The sequence below is a fragment of the Cydia strobilella genome, chromosome 7 (genome assembly GCF_947568885.1).
Source record: "Cydia strobilella chromosome 7, ilCydStro3.1, whole genome shotgun sequence".
Classification (NCBI taxonomy): domain Eukaryota; kingdom Metazoa; phylum Arthropoda; class Insecta; order Lepidoptera; family Tortricidae; genus Cydia; species Cydia strobilella.
The window spans coordinates 14,201,031-14,226,370 of NC_086047.1; the positions used below are offsets into that span (position 1 = coordinate 14,201,031).

At 36.9% G+C, this 25,340-nt stretch overlaps 1 protein-coding gene across 1 annotated transcript in view; it reads right to left on the reverse strand.

Moving 5' to 3' along the window:
* LOC134743252 (uncharacterized) overlaps positions 1–25,340 on the reverse strand; it is a 154,374-nt gene that overhangs the window by 103,228 nt on the left and 25,806 nt on the right. Inside the window, exons 3-8 of the mRNA XM_063676661.1 lie at positions 21,503–21,632; positions 19,468–19,576; positions 18,251–18,441; positions 16,818–16,974; positions 16,061–16,186; positions 3,356–3,513 (exon numbers count right to left, since the gene is read on the reverse strand). Of these exons, the coding sequence (XP_063532731.1) occupies positions 3,356–3,513; positions 16,061–16,186; positions 16,818–16,974; positions 18,251–18,441; positions 19,468–19,576; positions 21,503–21,610 (849 nt within the window). The 5' untranslated portion in view covers positions 21,611–21,632. The remainder of the gene's footprint in view (positions 1–3,355; positions 3,514–16,060; positions 16,187–16,817; positions 16,975–18,250; positions 18,442–19,467; positions 19,577–21,502; positions 21,633–25,340) is intronic.

Consider the following 25,340-nt stretch of genomic DNA (forward strand, 5'->3'; position numbering starts at 1 on the left):
TAGACCCAGTAGTTTCGGAGATAAAGGAGGGGGGATTGGTCTATTTTTTCCTATTTTCTTGAATAACTTTTAAATTGTTTATTCTAAAATTATAAAAAATATATATTTGAGATTCTCACAATGAGCTATTTCATTTGATATGTAACACGATATAGTTTGAAAAACTTTATTATTGAATTTTCACATTTACCCCCCAAAAGTGGCCCCCATGTTTAAAATTCATTTGTTTACGTTACGTCTTTGGGTCACAAACTTACATATGTGTACCAAATTTCAACTTAATTGGTCCAGTAGTTTCTGAGAAAATAGGCTGTGACAGACGAACAGACAGACAGACGCACGAGTGATCCTATAAGGGTTCCGTTTTTTCCTTTTGAGGTACGGAACCCTAAAAAAAAGAACTATAGCGAGGGACGAGAAGACAGGCGATAGAGAGGTAGAAAAGAAAATAACATGCTGCGCCAACTGGCAGTAAATGGACATTGTGGTTGTGGAAGTGGATATGTGTAAATCTGTTACACACACCAACGACTAACCCTACTAACTAAGTTTCAAGGGACCTTTACCCTAACTTAGGGTAGTGTAATAAGACAGGGGTAAACAAGAGCCTAGTAAGATGCAGGGTATTCTGATAAATCGAGCCCGAGAGATAGCGTTCCCACCAGCTACGATGTGTAACGAGTCTAGGATATTGTGGGCTTTTTATATGAAAGGTGATTTATCCGAGAATGCTCCTGGCTGTGTTTTTAAGGTTCTGTAACCAAAAAGGTTTGCAATTTCGTCAGGTCCGTTTGTATTGTATGTCAGGTTTTTTTTTCCACAAAGGTTCAAATCATTTTAGTCTCGTATCCTGCCTTAACAAGAGAATAGGTTGTAGAGAATTATCTATTTTGACTAAGGCGTAGAGTTTGTGAAGTTACGGCTTGTAGAGTTAGAAGAGATCTGATAGCGTTTTGACAGTGCGAGCCTTATGGTTTCGTCTTGACAACATTTTACATGAAAATGTTTTTGGTGGGATGTTGTATATTTGTCACCCAACATACATATGTATGTAAAGTTTCAGCTAAATTGAATAATCAAAAGTGGGTCTAATCTAGCTTGCAAGATTTGACGCCGAACAAAAAATATTATAAACAAACATTTCAATTTAAATAAAAGCTTGTAATTATCCTTGGTTGCACCTATAATACTCGACGCGATTACTCGTAGAATAGTTATATATCTGAGTGCTTATTTTATTTATGATATGCATAATGATGCCCTTTATTTCCCGAGCGATTCAATTGCATTTTCATATTAAAGTTTTCCGGTGGGAGATTAACCATACTGTTGTGTATTGTACCGTTATTTTAAACATTTTTCTTATCATAATGAAAATTCAACCATACAAGCAACTCGCAAAAGCAGTTTTATTCACGTAATGATGTTCGTAACGGTCTTTATGGGTTTTAAAATGTTATTACCTTCTCGGGTTTTCCGGGTTTTCATCCTATAACCGCATTAGATGGGATGCGCCCAAAGGAAGGCCGGGAAACAACTGATCCATTATAGATTAAGACTGCGGTTACATTGGTTTTAAACTTGAGGCGGATTACACTTTGGACTAAATAGATATCTTAACCTTCGCCGTTTTAGCACTGGCCACTGTAGTCAGTATACATAAAAAAAATAACGCGACTGTCATAAGCCAGCTGGATGGATTAAGTTCCGTGTTAGTTTCAAAATTATGAGTGAAAATCGTGTTATCAGTATATAGATGTATAAATCAGTATATAGATGGGTTTAGAATTAATATAGCGAATGGCACTAGAGAATGATACACAATACTTAATTAAAAACCGGCCAAGTGCGAGTCGGACTTGCGTTCTAAGGGTTCCGTACATTACACAATTTAAACAATATACTTTTCACCTCAGCAGCTCGAACAAGCCTACTTTCCTCACTCCAGGGAGTGAAACAATGTAGCTTTTTAATTTAGTGAAGGCCATGAACTGCCACTTCATACTTTTATTATGGTATCGTATGGTATCGTATGGTATCGTATCGTATCGTAACGTATCGTTTGGTATAGTGTCGTGTCGTGTCGTATCGTATCGTGTCGTGTCGTGTCGTATCGTATCGTATTGTATCGTATCGTATCGTATCGTATCGTATCGTATCGTATCGTATCGTATCGTATCGTATCGTATCGTATCGTATCTTATGGTATGGTATGGTATTATATTACATATTAAATTACATTTTTTTTTCTGTTTATTCTGTGTAATTCGAAATACATTTTAACCTTTAATATGTTCTCACTACTGAGGTGAAAAATTATGTGTGCAACACGAGAGCAAAGTTATTTTACATCTCGTGTTTTTGAGTCCCTCGCTACGCTCAAGATTCTACTTTAGAAATTCCTTTTAAAATTACTTTAATTCAATTATAGAATCTTTCGCTTTCTCGGGACTCAAAATAAACACTCGCAAGAAAAACCAACTTTCCTCTCTTGTTGTACAAATAACTATTTTATGTGAAACGTGAGTGAAATATCTTTAAAAAACCCGTAGGGGTCGGATCAAAATCTCTATTTTTTTTTTTTTTCAAAATTTAGACCCAGTAGTTTCGGAGATAAAGGGGGGGGGTGGTAATTTTTTGCCTACTTTCTTGAATAACTTCTAAACTGTTAATCCTAAAATCATAAAAAAATATATTTGAGATTCTCATAGTGAGCTCTTTCATTTGATATGTAACACGATATAGTTTGAAAAACTTTATTTTTTAATTTTCTCATTTACCCCCCAAAAGTGGCCCCCGTGTTTAAAATTCATTTGTTCACGTTACATGTCCGTCTTTGGGTCACAAACTTACATATAACAGTAGTTTCGGAGAAAAAAGGCTGTGACAGACAGACGCACGAGTGATCCTATAAGGGTTCCCTTTTTTCCTTTTGAGGTACGGAACCCTAAAAATAAAAATGAAAAATAGTTTCTTGTAACGGTACCACAGCACAGCTTTGTCCAAATAAAAAGCACATTGTAACAGGCATATAATAAACACAGATTTCACACTTTTTACATCTCCTTAGACGGATGTTCGGCCATATAGATCTTTATAGCGAAATTTGTAAGTATTGTTTTGGCCGACAGTCGATTCTTTCTATAAATAAATGCAACGAACTCACATGCGTTTTATGAATGCGGCCTATGAATGTATAACTTTGCATGGGGTCTACTTTGATCCCCGGAGCGCATCACATAATAAGATCGTGTTTAAATATTTTGAGCAATTAGGTCCATCGATATGTTTACCTTCGACTTTACGGCGAATCGAAGGAGAGTGACGACCCGTAGGTACGTCTGAAGATAGTTACCTGAATGATGCAGAAGTGTTGAGGGTCGTGTCGCGACAGTCCGTACTTGTCGAGCATCTCGCGGACGACGCCCGCCGCCGTGTCGCCGACGGACAGGAGCAGTGTCTTGTACGGCACGTCGGGGCATAGCGACGAACCGTATATTTTCAACGTGCCGCCTGTATAAGAAGAAAGCAGTTATAAAAATAATGTCTATGGAACACAAATTTTCCACTACTAATGAAGCAGAATCATCCGTCAGCGAAATCTACCCCTAACCCCTTAGTCTTGTAAGTGTTACTAATAAAATGTGTCTTGGTTACATGGAATAAATGTATTGAATTGAATTGAAATTATAAACCTCACAGTACTGTTAAAGATTTACGCTACATCTGCAACAGTTTTGTTTTCGGAATATTCATAATCGTCAATTTGTAGTCTCTATAGATATATAAGTATTGAATTTCCACATAAACATTAATACCCATTAATACCAAAGAAATCAATACCCTATACAAATAAATACAACCGTGTCCACGTACCTATAACTAGTATGACGCATTTGCCTTATTACAAGCGGAAAGCAAGTCCCTGAAGAGACGGAAACAGTATACCGAGTACATATTTATTAATAGGTACACTATTTGCACTAACACCGTACCGCAGTGCAAACAACAATGTAGAATAGAATAATGTTTTATTGTATAACTGTGTACGTACAAAGGTGGTAATTAAAAATAATAAGTATCAACAGTTGCCTGCTAGGGCGTACAATTATGGTAGACAATCTACCTATCTTAAAACTAAACTTATACTTAAGTACTTACATCGTTATATATACATAGGTGTCTGTTAACTTTCAAAAAATTCATTGATATCATAAAATACTTTATCTATCAGCCAGTTCTAAATACAGTTATAGTTAGTGTAGGTACATAAGTATGGGCTAGGGTAAAAGTAAGAACAGATCACCTTCTAGATAGAACAGATATTTAATATCATTAAACATCAGGTGAACTTCTGGCTTGGACCATAATCTGAGGGCTGAATATGTAGGTCATACTGAACAACTTTTACTATGGGGCCAACACCGAAGACGCAAAAAACCTGCAGTCTCATACATTTCGGCGAATCATATATCAATGTTTTCTATGAAACAGCAGATTTTTTTTCGCGGTTGGCCCCATAGTAAACGTAGACCTACCTACATATTGAGATTTAGATCTTTTATTCATAAAATTATAAATAATTTTACATGTCACACATTACATATAAGATTACCTATAACTAAGTAATATTGGTAGTTACATCTCACAAATTTATTAAGGCGCTTCGCGCAGTTTTTGGCCAAAAACTGTTACTTTTTAGTATAAGCTCTAAATGAGTCAACCAAAAATTATGAAAAAAATATATATGCATCTTCACTCTATGGACAACAATCGCAACATTTGACTTTTTTCCTGAAATTTGTAGTTTTACCGAAAAAAAATAACACGACAGGCCGTTTTGCGGCTAACTTTGCTTATAACTTCTAAACGGCTTAATCGATTAAAATTATTTTTAAACGAACAAAAATGTTTTAACAGGTTCTACAAATGCAACATAGCTTTTCTTAATCAAAAAATATTTTCTTAAGAAATCGAACATTTTTCCACATTTCATTTTGCGTATGCAGCCTGAAAATGGCGTGGCCGGCAGTCGTGTGCCAGCTTTGAGACGAGGAGGCTGTGCCGCTCGTCGCTCCGTGCCTTCCTTGCACTATGTTCGCTTATGCACAAGCAAAGTGCTATAATATCGGACTTATTGTGGCCAAAGAATATATAACTGCAGAGCGCTGATTTGGTTGCGACGCGCATTAGCGAGCGCAACACGGTATTTTGCGGTCTATTACAATGAATGTAATGATAATATCCGTATATATTATACTATAATATACGTATGTTTGAGAAAACTTTTCTGACCGACATATTATAATGTCATTCAAGTTTTACGTTTTGAATAATGTTCCATTCCATCTCGAAACAATAAATAATTGATTTAACATAAGCTACCTATTACCTATTACGTTGTATGTATGAATAGTACCTGTTAAATAACATTGTTTTTGTAGTTTAAAAATAATTTTAATCGATTAAGAACTAGCAAAACGGCCTATCGTATTTTTATTTTCGGAAAAACTTACTATTAAGTTTATTGTAGGTTTAGTTAAGTAGTAATTAGTGTTAAATAGTGTAATTGTAGTTATGTCTGTAAATTTTTCATGGGTGATCCTTGCCTGTTAATAAACGTTTTATTATTTTATTATTATTTGTATCTGCTTCTGGATTTCAGTAATTATTTCATTGGGTTAAGTTGGTGTATTATGTCTTCTAAAGGGGTAAACAAAAAATTATGAAAAAAATATATATGAATCTACATTTATTGTTCAACAATTATAAAATTAAACTTATTTCCTGATATTTATAGTTTTACCGTAATAAAAATAATAAAACAGGCCATTTTGCGGCTAACTTTGGTTACTTTTACTAAACGGCTAAATTAATTAAAATTATTTTTAAACTAACAATAATGTTTTAATAGCTGACGGTCTTTCCACCGCGATACAACCGGCCGACGATTTGTTTTATTAACAATATCATCCAAACTACCATCTGACAAAGTATGAAATGGGATGCGATGACTGAAAAGATTTTTTTACATGTTCATGTGACCAGCTGACGGTCCACCGAGATACAACCGGCTGACCATTTTTTTAATTCACAATAGCATCTAAACTATCATCTGACACAGTACCAAGCGGGAGGCGATAACTTTTTTTTTTGCGTGTTTCTGTGGCTGCCATTCCTCAACCCATCAACGGAGCGGCAGCTGACGTCCACAGGGGTTCATCATACATAGCCGTTAACCACTAAAAAAATAAATGACTGCAAAGCGCTGATTTGGTTGTGGCGCGCTTGTAATAAAAACCGGCCAAGTGCGAGTCGGAGTCGTGTTCCAAGGGTTCCGTACATTACTCAAATTAAACAATTTATTTTTTATGTGAAACGTACGTGAAATGTCTTTAATAAACCAGTAGGGGTTGGAACAAAAACTAAATAATTAAGTCCGACTCACGCTTAACTGCTCATTTCTAATAAGTTTTCCTGTGATCTATAGGTAAAGATCTATTTTGTGTATTTTTTTCATGCTCATTTTTTGCCTATTTTCGTGAATAACTTCTAAACAATTTAAAAGTGCTTGTTGCTAGGCCTATTTGAATAAAGAATATATTGAATTGAATTGAATTGAATTGACTGTTTATCCTAAAATTATAAAAAATATACATTTGAGATTCTCACAATGAGCTCTTTCATTTGATATGTAACACGATATAGTTTGAAAAACTTTTTTTTTAATTTTCTCTTTTACCCCCCAAAAGTGGCCCCCGTGTTTAAAATTAATTTGTTTACGTTACATGTCCGTCTTTGGGTCACAAACTTACATATGTACACCAAATTTCAACTTAATTGGTTCAGTCGTTTCCGAGAAAATAGGCTGTGACAGACGGACAGACAGACAGACAGACGCACGAGTGATCCTATAAGGGTTCCGTTTTTTCCTTTTGAGGTACGGAACCTTAATAATGATGATATTCCCACGTAATGATTGAGAAAACTTCGAACTTCGAAAAATAACACATTTGTAGTAGTATATGAAGCTAGTAGGTACTTTAATTTTATAAGTTAACTATTAATGGCATTATTTATATTTATTTATTACGGATAAAAAAAACTGTATAAAAAAACGCACTGTACGCCTCAATTTAGTACATACCAAGCATTAGCTATAAATCTTAATCCTAGACGGATATTTGTAAGAAACAGATAAAACACAAATTAACTAATTGAGGCTTGTAAAGTATAATGCATAAGGGAATATATTTTTATTATAATTTACGACCTCCACTACACGCATGATCTACTCATACTCAAACAACAAAATATCTGCAAAAGATGCACAAATACGAGGTATAGCGCCAAATGCCGCGCGCCTCTGGGCTGTAGGTTATTCTTTGAACCTCGTTCCGCCGCAGTCGCCGCACCGAGACATAATTCACGTACGATCGCAGTGAGCGGGGTGCGGGTACAGAGACGCTGAGACGCTCAAGGCCAAATCAGCGAGAATCGTCTTAAGTACTAGATTTTATTGCTAGTTACAATTTAGCGGGTTAGATACATTTGTATAAGTAAATTAGTAAGTATTTTGTTTAATCTTATTTTAGTATTATAATTTAGGTATATTGTTTGAAAATACATCATTTGGAGATATCAGTGGTCCTCAATATAAATTTACTTATAGTGTAACAAGTTAGCCCAATTAACATTTTTGTAAGTTTACTTATAAATATTGCCTCACTAGGTGAGTTAATGACCTCTGTCGGAAGGGTGTTATAAATCATTACACCCATGACATCGAGTGACTTCCGAGCTTCCGATTTCCGAGCCTTGGCCAGTCGGCAGCGCGCGACCAGCAGGAGGTGCTAGCCACGCGTGTTGCGGCCGCGGTGCTGACCACGGGGCGTATATAGCCCTAGGTTTGACCTCACATATTTGCAGGCTGTTAGTATATAAACACAGGGTAGCGTGAGTATTTTGTGCTCTTTAAATAATGACTGCACTGGATAATCATAGGGTTTGTAGCCTAAATAGTCTATTGCATTCAGCTGCAGTGGTCCATAATTCTACACCTTGAGTTAAAATTGAGTGGAAATACCCATAGTATTTCATTCCCATTCATTATATATTCACACCCCTCAGAGAGATTCTTCAAAGTGTGCTCCGAGGACCTCTATAGGGCTCCGCAAGGCCTCTGTGGGGGCTCCGCGAGAAAAAGCGAAAACAAATCAATAACCAGCTCTTCTATATCTCTGGTCTACAGTTAAATAGTGACAAACGAAAGTTTTATTTAGGGCTCCGTCAAATATTTCGCTTTCCATAAGGGTTCCGTCGCCAAAAAAGTTTGAGAACCGCTGGGTTAGACATAACAAAATCAACCTGTATATGCCATTCATATTTATTTACTAATTTACTGTTAAGCTACGCTGTAGCGCTACGTTGTGGCCGATAGTGTGGTTTTCCCACTATGTAGCGAAAATTCTTCGTAGAGGTGTAACGACATTATGTCGAAATTAGCGCGGAGTGGGTTAATATACATATCAATTAGTTGCATTAAACATCTTTGTATTCTCTAATCATGTTCATTCCTTTCCATATATCCAATTTGTGCTAATATTATTAGTGTTTGGGCTCGTGAGAACTATTATATAATCTGTGGTTTGGGTGTGGTCAGTGCGGGATCTAACAGAAGGTAATATTTAGTTACGAGGGGTAAATGGGAGTTTCTCCGCGAGACTCGAGACTATACCTAGCAAGTAGCTTACTAATCTTAATCAAGACAATCCCAGGGCGTCTAATAAGTTACATCGTTAAGGCTTAAGATCGGCGCCGAAAAACCTCTAATTCATTTGAACGAAAAAGTTTGCTTTAAGACTTTAATTGCTACATTAATTGCTGAATACTGATTGAAAAAGTAATTGAGAACAGTTACGTTTTAAAACTTTTAAAACTGAACGCGAATTTGTAAAAAACATAATATGCCTTATAAATACTCCAGAATTTACATTTTGACAATATCAAACAGCAAGCGCGAAAATCCTATCACGGAAATGGCATTGGACTGGTCATATCCTCAGGAAACCTGACACCCACATCAAAAATAGCCCTGACCGGCAAACGGAAAAATTGCCGCCCTAGCCTACTTGGCACCGTTGCATGGAGAAAGACACGGGTTAGGGTTAGGGATGCAGCGGGAGGTGAGCAAACTGCCCAGGACCGAAGCCAGTGGAAAAATATAAATCAAGCCCTACAGGATTAAAAGAAGCAAAAACGACCAAACTAAAACTAATAATAGTAGATTGTGTCACAAGGGAGCAAAATGACATATTTACGGCGAGGGCGTACAATTGAATCCTAAACGAAGCGAAGGATTCTATAATAGAATCCTGAGCGTAGCGAGGGATTCTAACATAGAATCCTGAGCGTAGTGAGGGATTCAAGTGTTAACGCCCAAGGTGAAAATAATTTTGCTACCATGTGACACATACTGCTTTTCACATTACCTATGAGGAAATTACATACTAACATTAGGTTTCAAAACATTATTATTTTAAGCAAAGATCGATACGGACAAAGTGCCAAAAATATGTGTACACGACCTTAGTATAGGTACATACTTCTGGCACTTTGTCCGTATCGATATTTTCAGACGTGACTGTAGTGACAAATTAAAAGTACCTACAGCTCATAATTATGTACCTAATATCTTTTCAAAAACAGCAGCAAACAACTAAAATGATACAATGAAAATCAAGTACCTACATTATTTTTGTAGATTTTTCTGATAACAAATTAGCTCTTACCCCTTTGAACCAAATCTTCGGAAGAACACTATGAAGACTGATATCACTTATATTTATTATTATTAGTGTTGTTACCGGGATGCTGCTTAAAACATCTGACACAGATGAAAAGGCCTATTATTATTGATTTAAACTAAGTATTTCCAAATTTATACAGAATACAGAACCGCATAATGCTTTGTGAAATATTTGTACAATTTTTTTTAAATATAAACTTTTTAAATTGATTGCATAGACAAGTATGGCTGCGTTTAAGGTGACCTAAAATGTCAAAATGAAAATTAAATTATTAAACTAAAGTTTTTTTACGTTTTTTTGTAAATATTACGCTAATTAATTAATTTAAATATGATATTATTAATTTAAAATACGTTAATTACATAATTACATTTTTTGTTTACAATTACAACAAAATATTATTTAAGTTAGAAAAATTGTATGCACGTAATCGATTATAAAGAAATTGTAATCGATTATCTGCATACTAATTTCATATGTCTTTGTGTCAATATTTCATACTGGCAACAAAATGTCCTTGAACAGAAAAGTGCCACTTTGATCCCTCCTAGCAGGGAAGAAAAGTTCCCTTTTCGAATAGGTGATGTGAAAAATTACTTTTTATTGTACACCCACTATGTATACAAATGTTATATACCAATTTGGCAACTGGCGTTCTTATATAGTTCGTTTTTTATTAGCATTAGAAAGAAAGTATGCGATCTTGACGTGTCTTTTTATTAAATATCGCTTTTGAAAAATAACTCACAGCAAATATGTTCCAATTATAAATCATATACGATCTTTTACATTCTTTTACCTTTATAAGTAATATAAACTCATTTTTTTAAAGCGTTTTTCAATATTTTTCAATAAAAAGACACGTCAAAATTGTTTACCTTATTTCTAATGCTAAAAAAATTGACTATAGCTAAAAAGAGATTTCTTCCATACACTCTTTAGGTACAATAACGGAAGTACTCAAGAATTATGCCACACAATTTACTTCAAGTTATACATAAAGAGCGCCAAACTCAAGTTGTGCGATTCGCGGCTGCCGGGTCGCTAAATTAAATTTGGCTTTGAACTTGCCTTTACTCGAAGTTGAAGGCTAAATGCTATTACGACTAATTCAACTTTTACTTTTCCATCTAATATTATTCCGTTTGTACAGTCTACGTCTAAAATATCCACACGGGCAAATCGCCAAAACTAATTATGATAATTACAGATATTTTCGGCCCTGTATCCGTATCAGTATTTTAGACTTTTACTGTACTAGCAAGGAATAGAGTTGCTTCTTTTGTCCCGAGCTCCTGAGTGAGTTGTACTACATATTAATGATGAATGTACACAAACACACTCACACTAGTTTCCCTTGAGTCTGGAATGCTTTTAACGTTCTCGGCCACGAGGCACACAGGAAACCTATCTTGAGAGCGTTAGATGACACGTGGAAAGGGATACATACCGGTGTCATAATTGGTGCTGCAGACTAAATACCTATGGGAAATTAACGTTTATTTCATAGGTAATCCGGATGACCCTATATCATTAAGGGACTAAGTGAATTTGATTTGTATAAGATATTTGATTTAATTTAATTTCAGTTATATGTACGTTATTAATTTTACCATTTCAAATTAGGCGTACATTAAGAAAGTAAGTAAATAATCTTTATTGCACCAATACCAATAAATTTTACATGTAAAACTATTATACAAAGAAAATATAACTAGGTTTTATTCGTCATTCCTATTGAATTTGCTATTTTATTCATTTTTAGGGTTCCGTACCTCAAAAAGAAAAAAAACGGAACCCTTATAGGATCACTTTGTTGTCCGTCCGTCCGTCCATCCGTCCGTCTGTCTGTCAAGACCCTTTATCTCGAGAACGCGTGGAGGTATCGAGTTGAAATTAAAATCATATACTTCGGTCTACAGCCCCTTCAAGCTGTGAAAAATCAAACTTCTACTAAAAGTCAACGTAAAAATAAATTTTTAGCAAAAATTACATTTTTGGTACAAGCTTTTATCGCTGACTGTACTTTTTTCCGCAGGCAACAAACACTCGTCGAGAAAATTGCAAAACCCCCATACAACAATATTAGGTTTTGTTGTTTTATCACAGAGATCCTATTGCTACCTCCTGTCTTCATCATCAGATCAGCTCGATGGTGTCATATTATTGCAATGTCACCCGACTTACATGTGTACGCAAATTTTCAGCTTCATTGGAAGCTTGCGAGATCTGACCCATACAAACATACATTCTCCTCCTCCTCCACACGCATACTCGTACATTGCAAGTTAATAAAAAGCTTGTAAAAACATACGGCCGTTTATGCCGCAAAAAACGTATATTTCGACACTCAATCATGACGTGCAACATTTTACTTCCCGCTGACCTACAACTATGAAATTTGGCAAGTAATATCGTCTTACACTACAAGTACAGGGAAATATCTGAAATCTATAAATTTGTAAAAAATAAAAATAAAAGTTAAATTTGTACAGAACCCTCAGTGGGTGACTCCGACTCACACTTGGCCGGTTTTTTGCGTAATGGCTAACTAAAACTTCCGAGCAGAGTTTCAACAGCGGTAAGCCCCTAGACCCTATAATATAAGTACTCATAGTTTCAATTTTACTTTAACCAATGTTAAAGTTCGGTAGCAATAATTAATTGCGAAAGTACGAGTATTGGAGAAGTAGGTATAACAGCAACAATATCGCCAGGATCATTTATCTTCGGCGTCAGTATCAAAGTGATATTAATGTGAACAATTAAGTGGCGATGCGATATAGACCTACCACATATTCCACTATAAACATATCATTTCACAGGTCTCTCTTTTATTGTTACCTAATTTTAAACAGCACACAAAGCAACCTGTTAGTATTGATTTGATAATACTATATAAATTACTTTTTATTTTTTCTCATAAGTTCAATTTAAAAGCGTTTATGAATCAATAATAAATTGATGGCAAATTTAACTGCTACTAAGAACAGATTTTTAGTTGGTAGTTAGTATACTGTTAGATAATACCAATAAATGGTATTAATCTATTAGTAAGTATTAAGTGAATTAGTATTAACTCCGCCATCTGTCGGTCACTATCTACATATTTTCCTCAGCCACCCCAGAAAAAAGCGCCCCCGTGTTCCACCCTAAAGTTGCATTCGACAGTCAGTGAATAACATTATAGATGGCGCTATACGGAACGGTCTGATTGGACGACAATAGGGAGCAGCACAATAGCGTCGTTTCTTCGGGCGTTTAAGTTTTCGGTTTATATCACAAGGTGGCAGACCCTCCGCACAGTCCCTATAAGACATAGAGTAACTTGAACTCATGAAGCTGTACCCTAAACTGGAGCGACCTGTCACTTTTTTTGCCATACTAAATTGAACCTTATCACCGAGCCAGAAAGGTGTTCGTACCAGACTAGAGAAAACGGTCCACATGAGATAGCAAAAGTGGGTCGCGGTGTCCCACTCGCATATGTTGCCAATGTTAAAAAGATACCATTTTGGTAGTATTTATATCAATAACTACTAAAATTAAATACCTTCTTATATTATTTAAGTGCTATATTCAGAGTACGGTTCTGATATCTTTTACGTAATTTGTAAATAGTATAATGTCAATATTATTAACTGATTTAACCAAGCATGTGCACAACAAAAAATACATTAATTTTAATATGGTAGACATTGTAGTAACTTTGAATATCAATTGGTATCCCCAACTTGATGAAGAAATTTTCAAAATACATGAATGACGGCGCTCAAGATTTATTTGCGAAATAAAGTATAAAATGGGTATAAGATGTTGTGTGAAAGGTTGCAGGAGTGAAAGTTTTGCTGATTGTGGTATATCTTTTCACAGATAAGCCTCAACTATTCAAGTTTACGATAAAAATACAAGACAACATTGTCAAACTCATTAGGGTGACTATGATGTCGGCACGATGTGAATCGGTCTTACAGAATTCTTATTACCTACGTACTTACTTAATGTAAAAATAAGTTTACCTAAATAAGTATATCTTTATTTCGGCATGTTTAATTATTTGGTTGACGTAATGAGAGCTACCTAAATCATTGCCAAAATTTAAATCCAAAGTCCTTAAATATTACAGACACATTTATACATAATATTTAATTACTGAAATGTTGGTTCAAACTATATATAATCGATTCTATATAGGTTGGACACATATTTCCGTCAGTACATAAAGGCGGCATATTTGAAAAAGAAAAATGTTGCAATCAACTACGATGACGCTTAAAGAATAGCTCAAGTGTGCGAAAGAGAAGCCATCACGTATATGAACATACCATGAGTGCGGAAGAGGCAGACTACAAATAAAAAAACGTGACCATTTTTGAGTTGTGGACGCCAACGGCTGACATTTATAGTTTGTCAAAGGACTGACTTATTTCAAACATAGACAGAGAGAATCATACTTTATCTTATACTAGTACTAGCACCCGAAAGAAAAGGATGAGTATAGTTTTTTTTGTTCTCATTTCCTGCCAATTTGGTTTGACCAATTATATTTATAATATAGTTGGTCAAGCAAATCTTGTCAGTAGAAAAAGGCGCGAAATTCAAATTTTAGGGTTAATTTTTAGGGTTCCGTCCGTACCCAAAGGGTAAAAATGAGACGTTTTTCCTCAATCATCCGCCATTGCTATTTGCTACCAAAAACAAATGAATACATATGAGAGTATATAATATGTATATTATACTTATAAGTGATAAGCAGATTTTTTACGATGCCTGTTTTTGAGAGATAGCACCTCGAACATATACGCAATACAATAGAAACGACATCAGCATTAGACTTGCTTAGCGTCTAAAGGTAAATATTTGCATCATAATTATCACGTAACACACATAATAAAATCTTATATTTAACTTATCACACCTAATTTATCATGACATTTCGTGATTTTTAATCCCACTTGGTCGAAAAATATTTTATTTCATGCAGGTGTACTAAAGGACAAAGATCTATTTTGTTCCCGCGGGATTTTGAAAAAAAACTGTAATTTTCATTAATATAACTCCCTAGGGAGTAATAGCGTTTTAATTAGGTACTTGGTTCGTATAAATTAGCTCCTAGCAGGGAAGAAAAAGGCCCTTTCTGAATAGGTGAATTCCTTTCTGAATACATTCCAACTTATCCTAATATCCCACATACATATGACTTATGGTCACCCTAATTAGAAAGAGATGCAACCGCCCACTTTGACTTCTCATGTGGACACACTTTTTGGCTCGTGTACCTACTCCATCCGGTTTATTAAATCTACATTCGTGCTTATACTAGAGCGGTACTGTCATAGTAAATTTTGTAACCCCACTAAATTCACTGCCATCTGTCGACACACTTTAAAACTAAAAATGAAGATTTATAAAAATACGATAGAATGTATTTAAATATAGATAAATGATTTTTTTTATTTGCATTAATTATTTTTATGATTTTGACCCATGTTCTTTCACTGATATGCGTTAAAATTGTTAAATAACAAACGAAACCGTCAACGCCATCTATTCGACTGTAGGCCAAAACTAGTAGCGCCCTCTCAACGAGAATCAAATTTTCTTGATTTTCGAGGCACGTTTTTCCCTTAGACTGTATCTATCTATTACGGAGTTCTATCTACGACTACGACTACGACTGTATCTATCTATCTTTGCTATAAGATCTATTATATTGTTGGTTAAGAGTCTTCTCGGTTTTTTAGACTCTTATAATTAAGTCGAAACCAGATATAACTTAACTTCTTAGTGACCCCGAGTCTTTTTTAGAGACCCCCCCATTCATTTGTTTACAAAAAAACTCAAAATGCATGGTCTTCAGGTAAAATTCATGGCTTAGATAGTCCATACAATAACGCTTATTTTCTTTACTGCTACTAGTGTTAGTGTTAGACAAATCCTACAAAATTGTTGACGAAGTCTTTATCCGGAGGCTCGAATCCTTTTGAGTTGCGCTTAAAAAAGTACCCAAATAAAGGCCGATATCGTCCGGCGGACTGATAGTCAGTGGGCCCCTTTATATAAGTGTAAACCCTTTGAACGTCACGTCTATAGTGTGCGGCGTGACGAAGGTTAATATTGTACTGTAGCCGCGCGCATCAGTTAACGTCTTTGGCGGTCAAAGGGTTTGTAGCGAGCTATCTGTTGTTTACAGTTCACTAAACGGCTCTTGTAGTTCGTAGATCATAGTAAGGTAAGTGCACGGTACTTACCGGTGTCGGGGCCGCCATCTTTGGAGCGGAACTGCTGCAGTTTCCGCTCCAGCTTTTGCTGCCGGCGCCGCCGCATCACGGCCTCGGGGTTGCTGATGCTGCGTGTGAAAGACGTCTCCGGCAGCTCTGTGGATCATACAACAAGTTTACAATATCTTCAATTGTGCATTTAGAGGTCTTATCGAGACAGGAGCTATGAAGCTTAAAAAAAGGCTATTTCTAATAAATATACACCTACTGGAGGGACCTTCATGTACTGTCTCTAGGGTCAGGAATATTCAGGTCCCAATATCTATTGTGATCTGTATTCTGTATAAAAGACTGCCACCATAGATAATCAACTCGTCGATTGATTATCCATGGTGATGAACTGACTTATAAAAGGCTACTAATAAGGTAATGAACTAAATATGTATCTATGAAATATAGGTACTATTATTCGCACCATAAGGGGCCTACCCATCAGAACCTTAAGGAAAACAATAATATTAAAAGTCATCATACTTCTGAATTGATTTCAAAGATTTCCGTGAAAATGTTGCGCAACATATCGCCGGGCAAGTCCTAATCATTAATTATGGAAGTTACTATTTATTATTGTCATGTTTCTCAATTCATGTTCCCTTATGAAACAATGGTTTAGTCAAAGCAAAATAAAAATAACAGCTTTATTTCTATTTGCCCTTGACTAAACGTTATTCGCAAACTTTTCCAAGGCCGACTAATGACCTAAAACAAAACTAAGAACCAAAATCACCTGTGTAAAGTTTCTCAGCAACAGGTCTGTTCTCGTTGTTCGAGTCGGACTTCAGTCTGGATAGTTTCTCCTTCTTCTTGAGTTCTTTCTTTTCGCGTTTGGACAATTTCCGCTTGAAGTTCTGGTCACCCTTTTCGTTGACCGACGACAGGGAATTCTGGAGGCAAAAAGATTATTATGAGTCAATAAAATTAACTTAAGCCTGTCGTACTAACAGCAACCATCATAATTCATTTCATAACTAACCATTGGTAGACCCTATTGACGTTATTCATAATCGTCTGTCAAATCTTTCATTCATCTAACAAATCGTTTAGGTATAAACGTTTGTCCATTTTGACATTTATGTTTGTTAGAAAGAGACAAAATTTAACAAAGGTTGGGTAAAAGGTGGCTAAGTTTACGAAGTGACAGGTTGCAGTGTTGACCATGGTACTGTACTGTACAGTCACTTACAGTAATATACCGAAGCGCACAAAATACTTCACACAATCTTGTTTGTGGCGTGTCATAAAATTTTAAGCTTGGTAGGAGTCTAGTTTAGTTGTATTTTTTCTTGGTACCTGGTGGTACATAAATAAAAAATAAAAACGAATCATCTAATTAAAAGATACTCTTGCGACCATAAGACTTGTATGAATCATATAAATGACACTTGTCGTTGACGCCGCGATGTTTAATTGCTATGAATTGCATTTAATCACGACTGAGGCGAAACATTCTCGCGTTGTGAAACCTTTTCGATGACTTTAAAAATAGCGAGCGTTTGATCGCGATTTATGGACAGACCTACATTAAAGTTACTTTGATCACTTCATTGATCTAATTACGAACACCAAACAGTTGCACTTGCAATTTATTCGCATTAACTTCGGTGATGTGCAAGCTCCACAAGTACCCCATAAAAAAATGTGAAAATGGTACCCAAGCTCAATGTAAAGAATGTCTGGTTGTGGACTTCCGATGAACTGTAGAGAATATATAATTATAAATAGGTAAAAACTTGTAGTTGTATTAGTTCTTAATGTTGTCGTCGGTATTGTAGAACTAGTATCCCACGGCGTGTAAGACTAATACCAAGTCAATAAACAAAAGTATTTGCTGACGCACTATTATTGCTTTAAGCAGAAACTGGCCACCGCGGTCGTCCACGTGCCAGTTCAACTGCACCAGCAACTGCTTCTGGTGACGCTCGAGTCGCCACTCGTAGTCGGGCCCGACCGTCTCCCACAGCGAGTACATTGTTATCTATAAACAGTGGAATTCACGTCACCATTAGTAGTGCATTTGAGCAGGAACCGTCCCTCGCGGTCGTCCGCGTGCCAGTTCAACTGCACCAGTAACGGCGTCTCGTGCGGCTCGAGTCGTCGCTCGTCGTCGCGCCCCAGTGTCTGCCACGGCGATTACATTTGTCAATATGTGAGCTTACTCACGTCAGCATTAGTAGTGCATTTGAGCAGGAACCGTCCCTCGCGGTCATCCGCGTGCCAGTTCAACTGCACCAGCAACGGTTTCTCGTGCGGCTCGAGTCGTCGCTCGTCGTCGGGCCCGTGCGTCTCCCACAGAGAGTACGAGCCGAGCGACAGCATTCGCATGTCTGGGCGGAACTTCTCGATCAGGGTTTCTGAAAGATGCGATTAGATTACTTTATAGATCATACATACAGAGGGAACATTTATATAAGTAACGAACGAAGACCTAAAACCATCACCATTTTGTGCATTGCTTCTGAGTAACTACATTGTCATTTCCGTTCCATCGACCGTTTTGCCCAAATGATGCTCTATCAGTATAACAACTGAAGGTAACACTGATTATCAAATTATAAAAAAGTACGTAGCAATCAAACAAAATGGCTAAAAGTAATTCAAGCCCATAAACAAATAATCATGATTCAGCGCAAGACTTACTTTGAACTTTACACATAAAATTAAAGAGAACAATTCTGAACTACTGGGTTCGTTTCAAATTAGAGTTTCGATTGATGTTTGATTTCGCAGCCGAAGCTTCAATGAAGATGGATGGCGATAGATGAGGATGCGTTCGTTATGCATGGTTAGACGCTCATCCTCATTAAGTACTGGTACATTTGCTGGGGCATCAATGCAAAATCCTTCAAAGACTTTGTACATTACGAATTATAATGCCTCTCGTGTATACTACCAATACTTTGTATACAAATGTGATGTATTCATAATGCAGGAGAAATTCTGTGTTTTCAAGACATTAATTGCGAACGAAGTGAAGTGTAGTTGGGTCGTAAAATCCTGCGAGTCGATATTATTATTTATGCTCAAATGTGACGGAAACCACATACTTATCATCATCATCATGTCAGCCGATAGACGTCCACTGCTGGACATAGGCCTCCCCCAAGGCTCGCCACTCCGACCGATCCTGTGCTGCTCGCAACCACCGAATTCCCGCGACCTTCACCAGGTCGTCGCTCCATCTTGTTGGAGGCCTACCGGCAGTTCGTCTTCCGGTACGACACATACTTATACAACGACATAAATTTGATTTTTGATTTGAAATATAAACTAGAGACTGCTTTCCCCTTCATATTTTTATGAATCGTATAGGCAAGCGTTTGAGTTTGATCGGTATTTCTAAAGATTGCAATAAATTTAACTTTCTTCTCTCAACTCACCTATGACATCACTGACGGTGGCGTCGGACGCAACACGAATACACTTCGTCGCTATCTTCTGCCCCGAATCTTGGAAATAAAACCGCATAACCCCATGAAACTCCAAATTCTGTAAATATAAAATTGTAATAGTTTTATATTGTGACTAATAAAAAGCAACTTCCGCCGCATGATACATCCGGTCACATACACTTAATTACTCAACAAATTTGATGAAAAGTCTTTACTAGCAATTCACACGCAACAATCAATTTTGGTATGTAGACTTAAGATATAATGGTAAATAAATATCGGATGTAACACTAATACGAATGTGTATTCACCGTTGTGGTAAGCACATATGTAAACGTATTTCAAATCAGGTCCAAATCGCCTATCAAATATTTGACCTTAGCAAACACAAGCTGGAATTTCATATGCATGTATTTCGTGTGCTTTAAAATGAAGATACAAGCTTCGTGTTATCTTTATTGTCGCATAAACTTCAGCCTCATAATTTGTGACGACGAGACCGCGACACAATTTTATATCGATTTTCAAGAAAAAGACGATTTATTAGTACCTACCTACATCTATTTTCTACCGTGAGTACAACAGTGGCTTGTGAGTTGTGACCAACGGCAAATACCTTGTGAAGAGACCAACGGCAAATACCAAGAACGTCAAGCGTGAGTCGGACTTAATTACTTAGATTTTGATCCGACCCCTGTAGGGGTTTTTTAAAGATATTGCACTCACGTTTCACGTTTCACATAAAAAATACATTGTTTAAATTGTGTAATGTACAGAACCCTTGGAACGCGAGTCCGACTCGCATGCACTTGTCCAGTTTTTCATAACATAGAGTTGAAGGAACAAGTCGTTATCAGGTATAATCTACGCTCCAGAGATAAGACTTGTTTATGTTGACAAAGTAAATACTGCGTTAAAGGTTTCGTAATAGGAACTCGTTTTATAGTCATTATTGATACAAAAGAATACCTACAATACAAAACAAACAAGATCTATTCGTGTAGAGAAAATGGAATGCCATGTAAATGTCTAGTTGTGTTTAAATTTTTCCAATTTTTTTATATGTTTTTACATAATATACATAACTCGATAGTTATTACGTACATTACAATCATTACATCATAAATGCATGCCAAGGATCCTACGAGTATATACGGAGAATATTATGAAAGTGAAAAAGATGCGCCACTGCCAGGATAGTGGCAAATGAATATCCATAATATTTGCCTACGTCTGAGAAAAAGACGTGAGCATAGGTATATTTGGTGTAACATTATTCTCTAAAAAAGGTAACCTCCTACCAACATTTAGTTGTAGGTAGACGACCCTAAGAAGTTGACACTGTTGACAGTTGATTGTTCGATATAGAGGGTGGATGGAAAAAGGACAGACATCCGACTTAAAAAGAGTTCAGTCGTGTCAGGGGTTCGAATCCTAACGGTCGATTGTAAAAATAACACTTTACTGATCATAATATAACAGTGAATCATTAAACATCGTTTTATTCGTGTTATTCCTTAAAAAAGTGTGGCAGCGTATCATTTGTATGCATGAAAGTTTTATTATATAATACTTAAATGTCTAATGTAGAATAAAGTCACCATATATATTATATGTACCAATAACTATAAAAACGAACCGTCGTCTGGGCGTCTTTTCTGTTCACATATAAACAATACCTGTACTAGGCCCCGTCTCGGCTTTTACAGCAATTTTATGATTCACGCGTTTAGGCAAAAACCATTGCATTCACCGCTACTGTACCACTAGTACGAACAAGCTATAATTTTAACTACGAAAGACCTTGGTTTCGTACCCTTGTACTAGATTAAGTTTTTTGATACCTACCTATTTGATAGTGTTGGTACTTGGTAAAGAAATAAGCCGGTGAAGTATTTAGGACTCTGTCACTATTTTTATGTGATGTCGCCGTCGTAGACAACTCACGCGAGCCCGGGTTCATCAAACCGACTCGTTCCTTTCCGCACTAGTTTTATGTGTCAGTATGATATATTTTATTTACCTCGTTGGGCTCGCTCAGCTCGAACAGATCGAGCCGGTTGGCGTTCCACTGTTGGATCATGTTGCGGAGCGCCTCACGCTCCAGCATGCGCTTGTCCGCCGCATCCATCGTGTCACCGCATCAAGTCAGCCTGTAACCAAATTACGTACACAATTAGCTTTATATTTTGCGGGAAGTTGCCACACCATATAACAAGAAGGGTGTGGTCGACTTTTCGAAGAATGGCTCACAGCCTCACATACTTATTTAACACAACACACCTTTTTTGAGATTATATAATACATAGGTACAAGCTACCCGTTAATTCTATGTAAGCACTCGCAGTTCCAAGAAACAATATAGACTATTTTTTGCCCTTACCCCGTACATTACGTTTGAGGATACCTTTACAATCCGTACAAGTAAATTACCTAGGTACTTTGTATACACACAAATATTAAACAAATTCCATTTCAAAGTTTGTTTTTTTGTTTTATCGATACAGTGTCTCCTAACATACATAGTAATCTATGTATATCACAATCAACAATTGTTATTGATTATTCATGTACTCCTTTACTACCAACGTGTCGGTGACACAACGCACCGGAGCCTGGACAATGCCAGTGTTAGGAGATAACATAATATTTGTTGACAAAGCCCGTTTCGTTCGGCACACCTACTCGGTGTACGGGCGCGATTACTATCGGATCTATCAATTGACGATTACGATAAATATTACGATAACGCTGAATGTAGCATTACAAGTTTACAGGTTTCTATACATAATTTCCAATAATGAAGGGACGATAATGAGTTCAAGTAAGACTGTAGTCGTAGCAAGGATAAAGCATCTATGTGTATACTTAGTAAAACTCGATCTAGATATACACTTATGCAATGATTAGTTGACTATGAAGAACGACACCGATTTGTATAACAGTACTTAATGGAGTTGTTTCCGATCACCTGTCATTTTCTTTCCGCTCCGTTTTGATTGATGTAATGTAACTAGCGATCGTTTCAAGGCATTTTTCAATGTGCACTCTAACGAGCGAAAAACACGGCGAAATTGTTGAATCAAGCAGTGTCTATGGCAACGCCGATGGTGGGTAATCAAACAACGAGGTCAGGCGGCTAGCCGAAGTTTAAGGCACTTTCTATTTTCGTCGGGCATTTCTTGACTCGACAAAAATGCTCGCTGAATGTTCATTGATTGACTATATCCTGCAATCAGTAATAGAATCGATCGATCATGCATGGCATCTAAATGCGCTCGATTACGTTGTTGTAGAGTTCTAATTAATACTTTCCTTTTTCAAAAATACGTTGAAGAAAATATGTATGCGCACAAAGTGGGCGGACTTGGCATTCATCATGTAGGTACACTGGTACAGCAAGTGCACCTCCACACGCGCACTTCAGTATTTATAACGTAAACATATGGCCCCGTCGTGAAACACCGCGACCGATATGCCCGTAAAATCGTTTACTCATTGCCTAAAAGGTTGAATGTTTAATTTGGTCCAATAAGGCCGTTGCATTGGTGTAGTTTTCAGGTAGGTACCTTTTAAGAAAATACCACTTCATCTTTAAAATGGGCAGACTACTCATATTACACTTATTACAGCAATTTGCCAGTAGATATTTACCATGACAAAGGGGCAAACGACCATAGCATAATAATCATAATCATTTATTTGCACATAAAAAGGGTAGGGTAGGGTAGGGTGCATAGCGTGATGCCTTGTAGCATTAAGTCCGCCTTTTGTACATTTGTATTTTCTTTTATGCAATAGAGATTAAATAAATAAATCACCGCAAAAGGCCACTCACGGCTAGTGATGTGCCGTTACCGTAAATTACGAGAACAAAGAGAATCGTCGGGTAAATTACGCGGTAACGTTCTCCGTACGGGTAATTATCGAGAAAGTTGTCTAAGTTTTATTTTTTTAAAACTTTTTTTTACAGAATTGTTTTTTATTTAGGTAATACAATCTGTACTGAAATTTGCAAAAAAATCTGTCTACAGGAACTAGTTTATTACCAAAATTACCGTAAATTACCGCCGTAAATTACGGGGAATCTTCCCCGCGAATGTTCTCGGGTAATTTTTCTAAGAGAAATTTTAACTTTAATCAATGATATAATTAGATGTTAGAGATGAAATGCACAATAATATTAAATTATTTTAATAAGTTTCATTCGATGTGCGATTTAAGTGTTTTTAATGAAATTAGGTGCTTGCGTAACGAAAAATAAAGTGAGTTCTTTATTATTTCAGCCAGCCTAATTGTATAAAATGCATCTCATAATGAAAAAAATTATTCTTTATCACTATGAGTGTTTTAAAATAATACAAAAATAATAATAATAATGTATAATTTAAAAAAAAAACATCAATATTTCAATAAGTCATATGTAAGCAAGCATTGATGTTTAAGGTAAAGTTGGATTTGCAATGGCTTAATAAGCCATTAATGGGTTGGCTTAAGTATGTTTTAAGATATTTTATTACTTTGCAACTCTTGTTTATTTTAAGTTAGGCTATTATATTGTAAACAGGTAAGCGCTGATCAACTGGGTTTGTAATGTATCATTTACTGCAGGTTAAAAATAACACGTGGAAACTGCATTTTTTGTACAGTTTGAGTACTAACGGATTAAAATGGTTCCTGATGGCCCTCAAGATCCTGCATTCACAGCGCTCGACTTTTCTACTCGTATGTCCTGCTACTCATCTCGATAGCGCAATGAGCATATGGGAGGATCTTTCAGAGGGCTTAGATGGTCCGGCCACGTAATGAAACGAGATGATAGTTTGCCAGTTAAATCCGTCTTAAACATCCCTATAAACACGAGGTCCGCACAGACGGAAGCCATGAAGGTCATGCTAAACCTTCCACCGCTTCACCTACACATACAGCAAGAGGCCACCCCCTCAGCGGCAAGGTTGCAAAACCTCAACGACCTCAACATATGGTCTAACCTGGGAGCTCGGCACACTATATGCCTGGAAAAGGTTTACGATGACTTTCCAATGCTCAGAGCAGGCACGGATCGGATTCATAAACAAATTATACCTTCGACAAAATGTACAAAATACAATTATATGAGGACAATCACGGAGGACTTAATACCCGTGAGCTCAGAATCTTCACTGATAGGTCCAAAACAGACCTGGTCGGGCTCTGGACCTTTTCAGAAGACCTGCACGTTCATTACCACTCCGCTAGGAGCTCATAACTTAGTATTCCAAGCTGAGTGCTTGGGCATCACGGCATCAGCAATGTGGCTGCTGCCATCCCTGCATGGAAGGTAGATCCACCATCCACATACTATCCGACAGAAGAGCACTCTTAATGGCCCTAAGCCCTATATTACATTAAAACTCATACATGAATGCCATGAACGACTAATGGAGACCTCTATATGGCATACCTGTATGTCATAATAAGAAGCTCACCCTTCAATGGATCGAGGGACACAGTGGATCCTGGGGTACCGACGGTGCGGGCGAGCTTTCCAGGCAAGGATCAGGTGCGGAGGCGATTGGCCAGGAATCGATTCTCACGATGCCTTTTAACAATGTACGCTCACTGCTGCTGGAACGTACAAACCACGACACCTGGCACCAGTGAAAGACTCACGAAGTCGCTCTTCCAGGATCCAGCAGGTCGCCCTTCCTCTTGAGGAGTTGGGGTGGCAGAGGACTAACCCGTGCTACAATACAATATCCTCACAAGTCTCAATACATTCCTGGAAAGACGAAGGCCTCCCGACACATGGTCGTTCAATGTCAAGAGGGAGGACAGGTGAAAGCACTGAAAGCTCAGAACCTTACCCCTATACCCCAGGA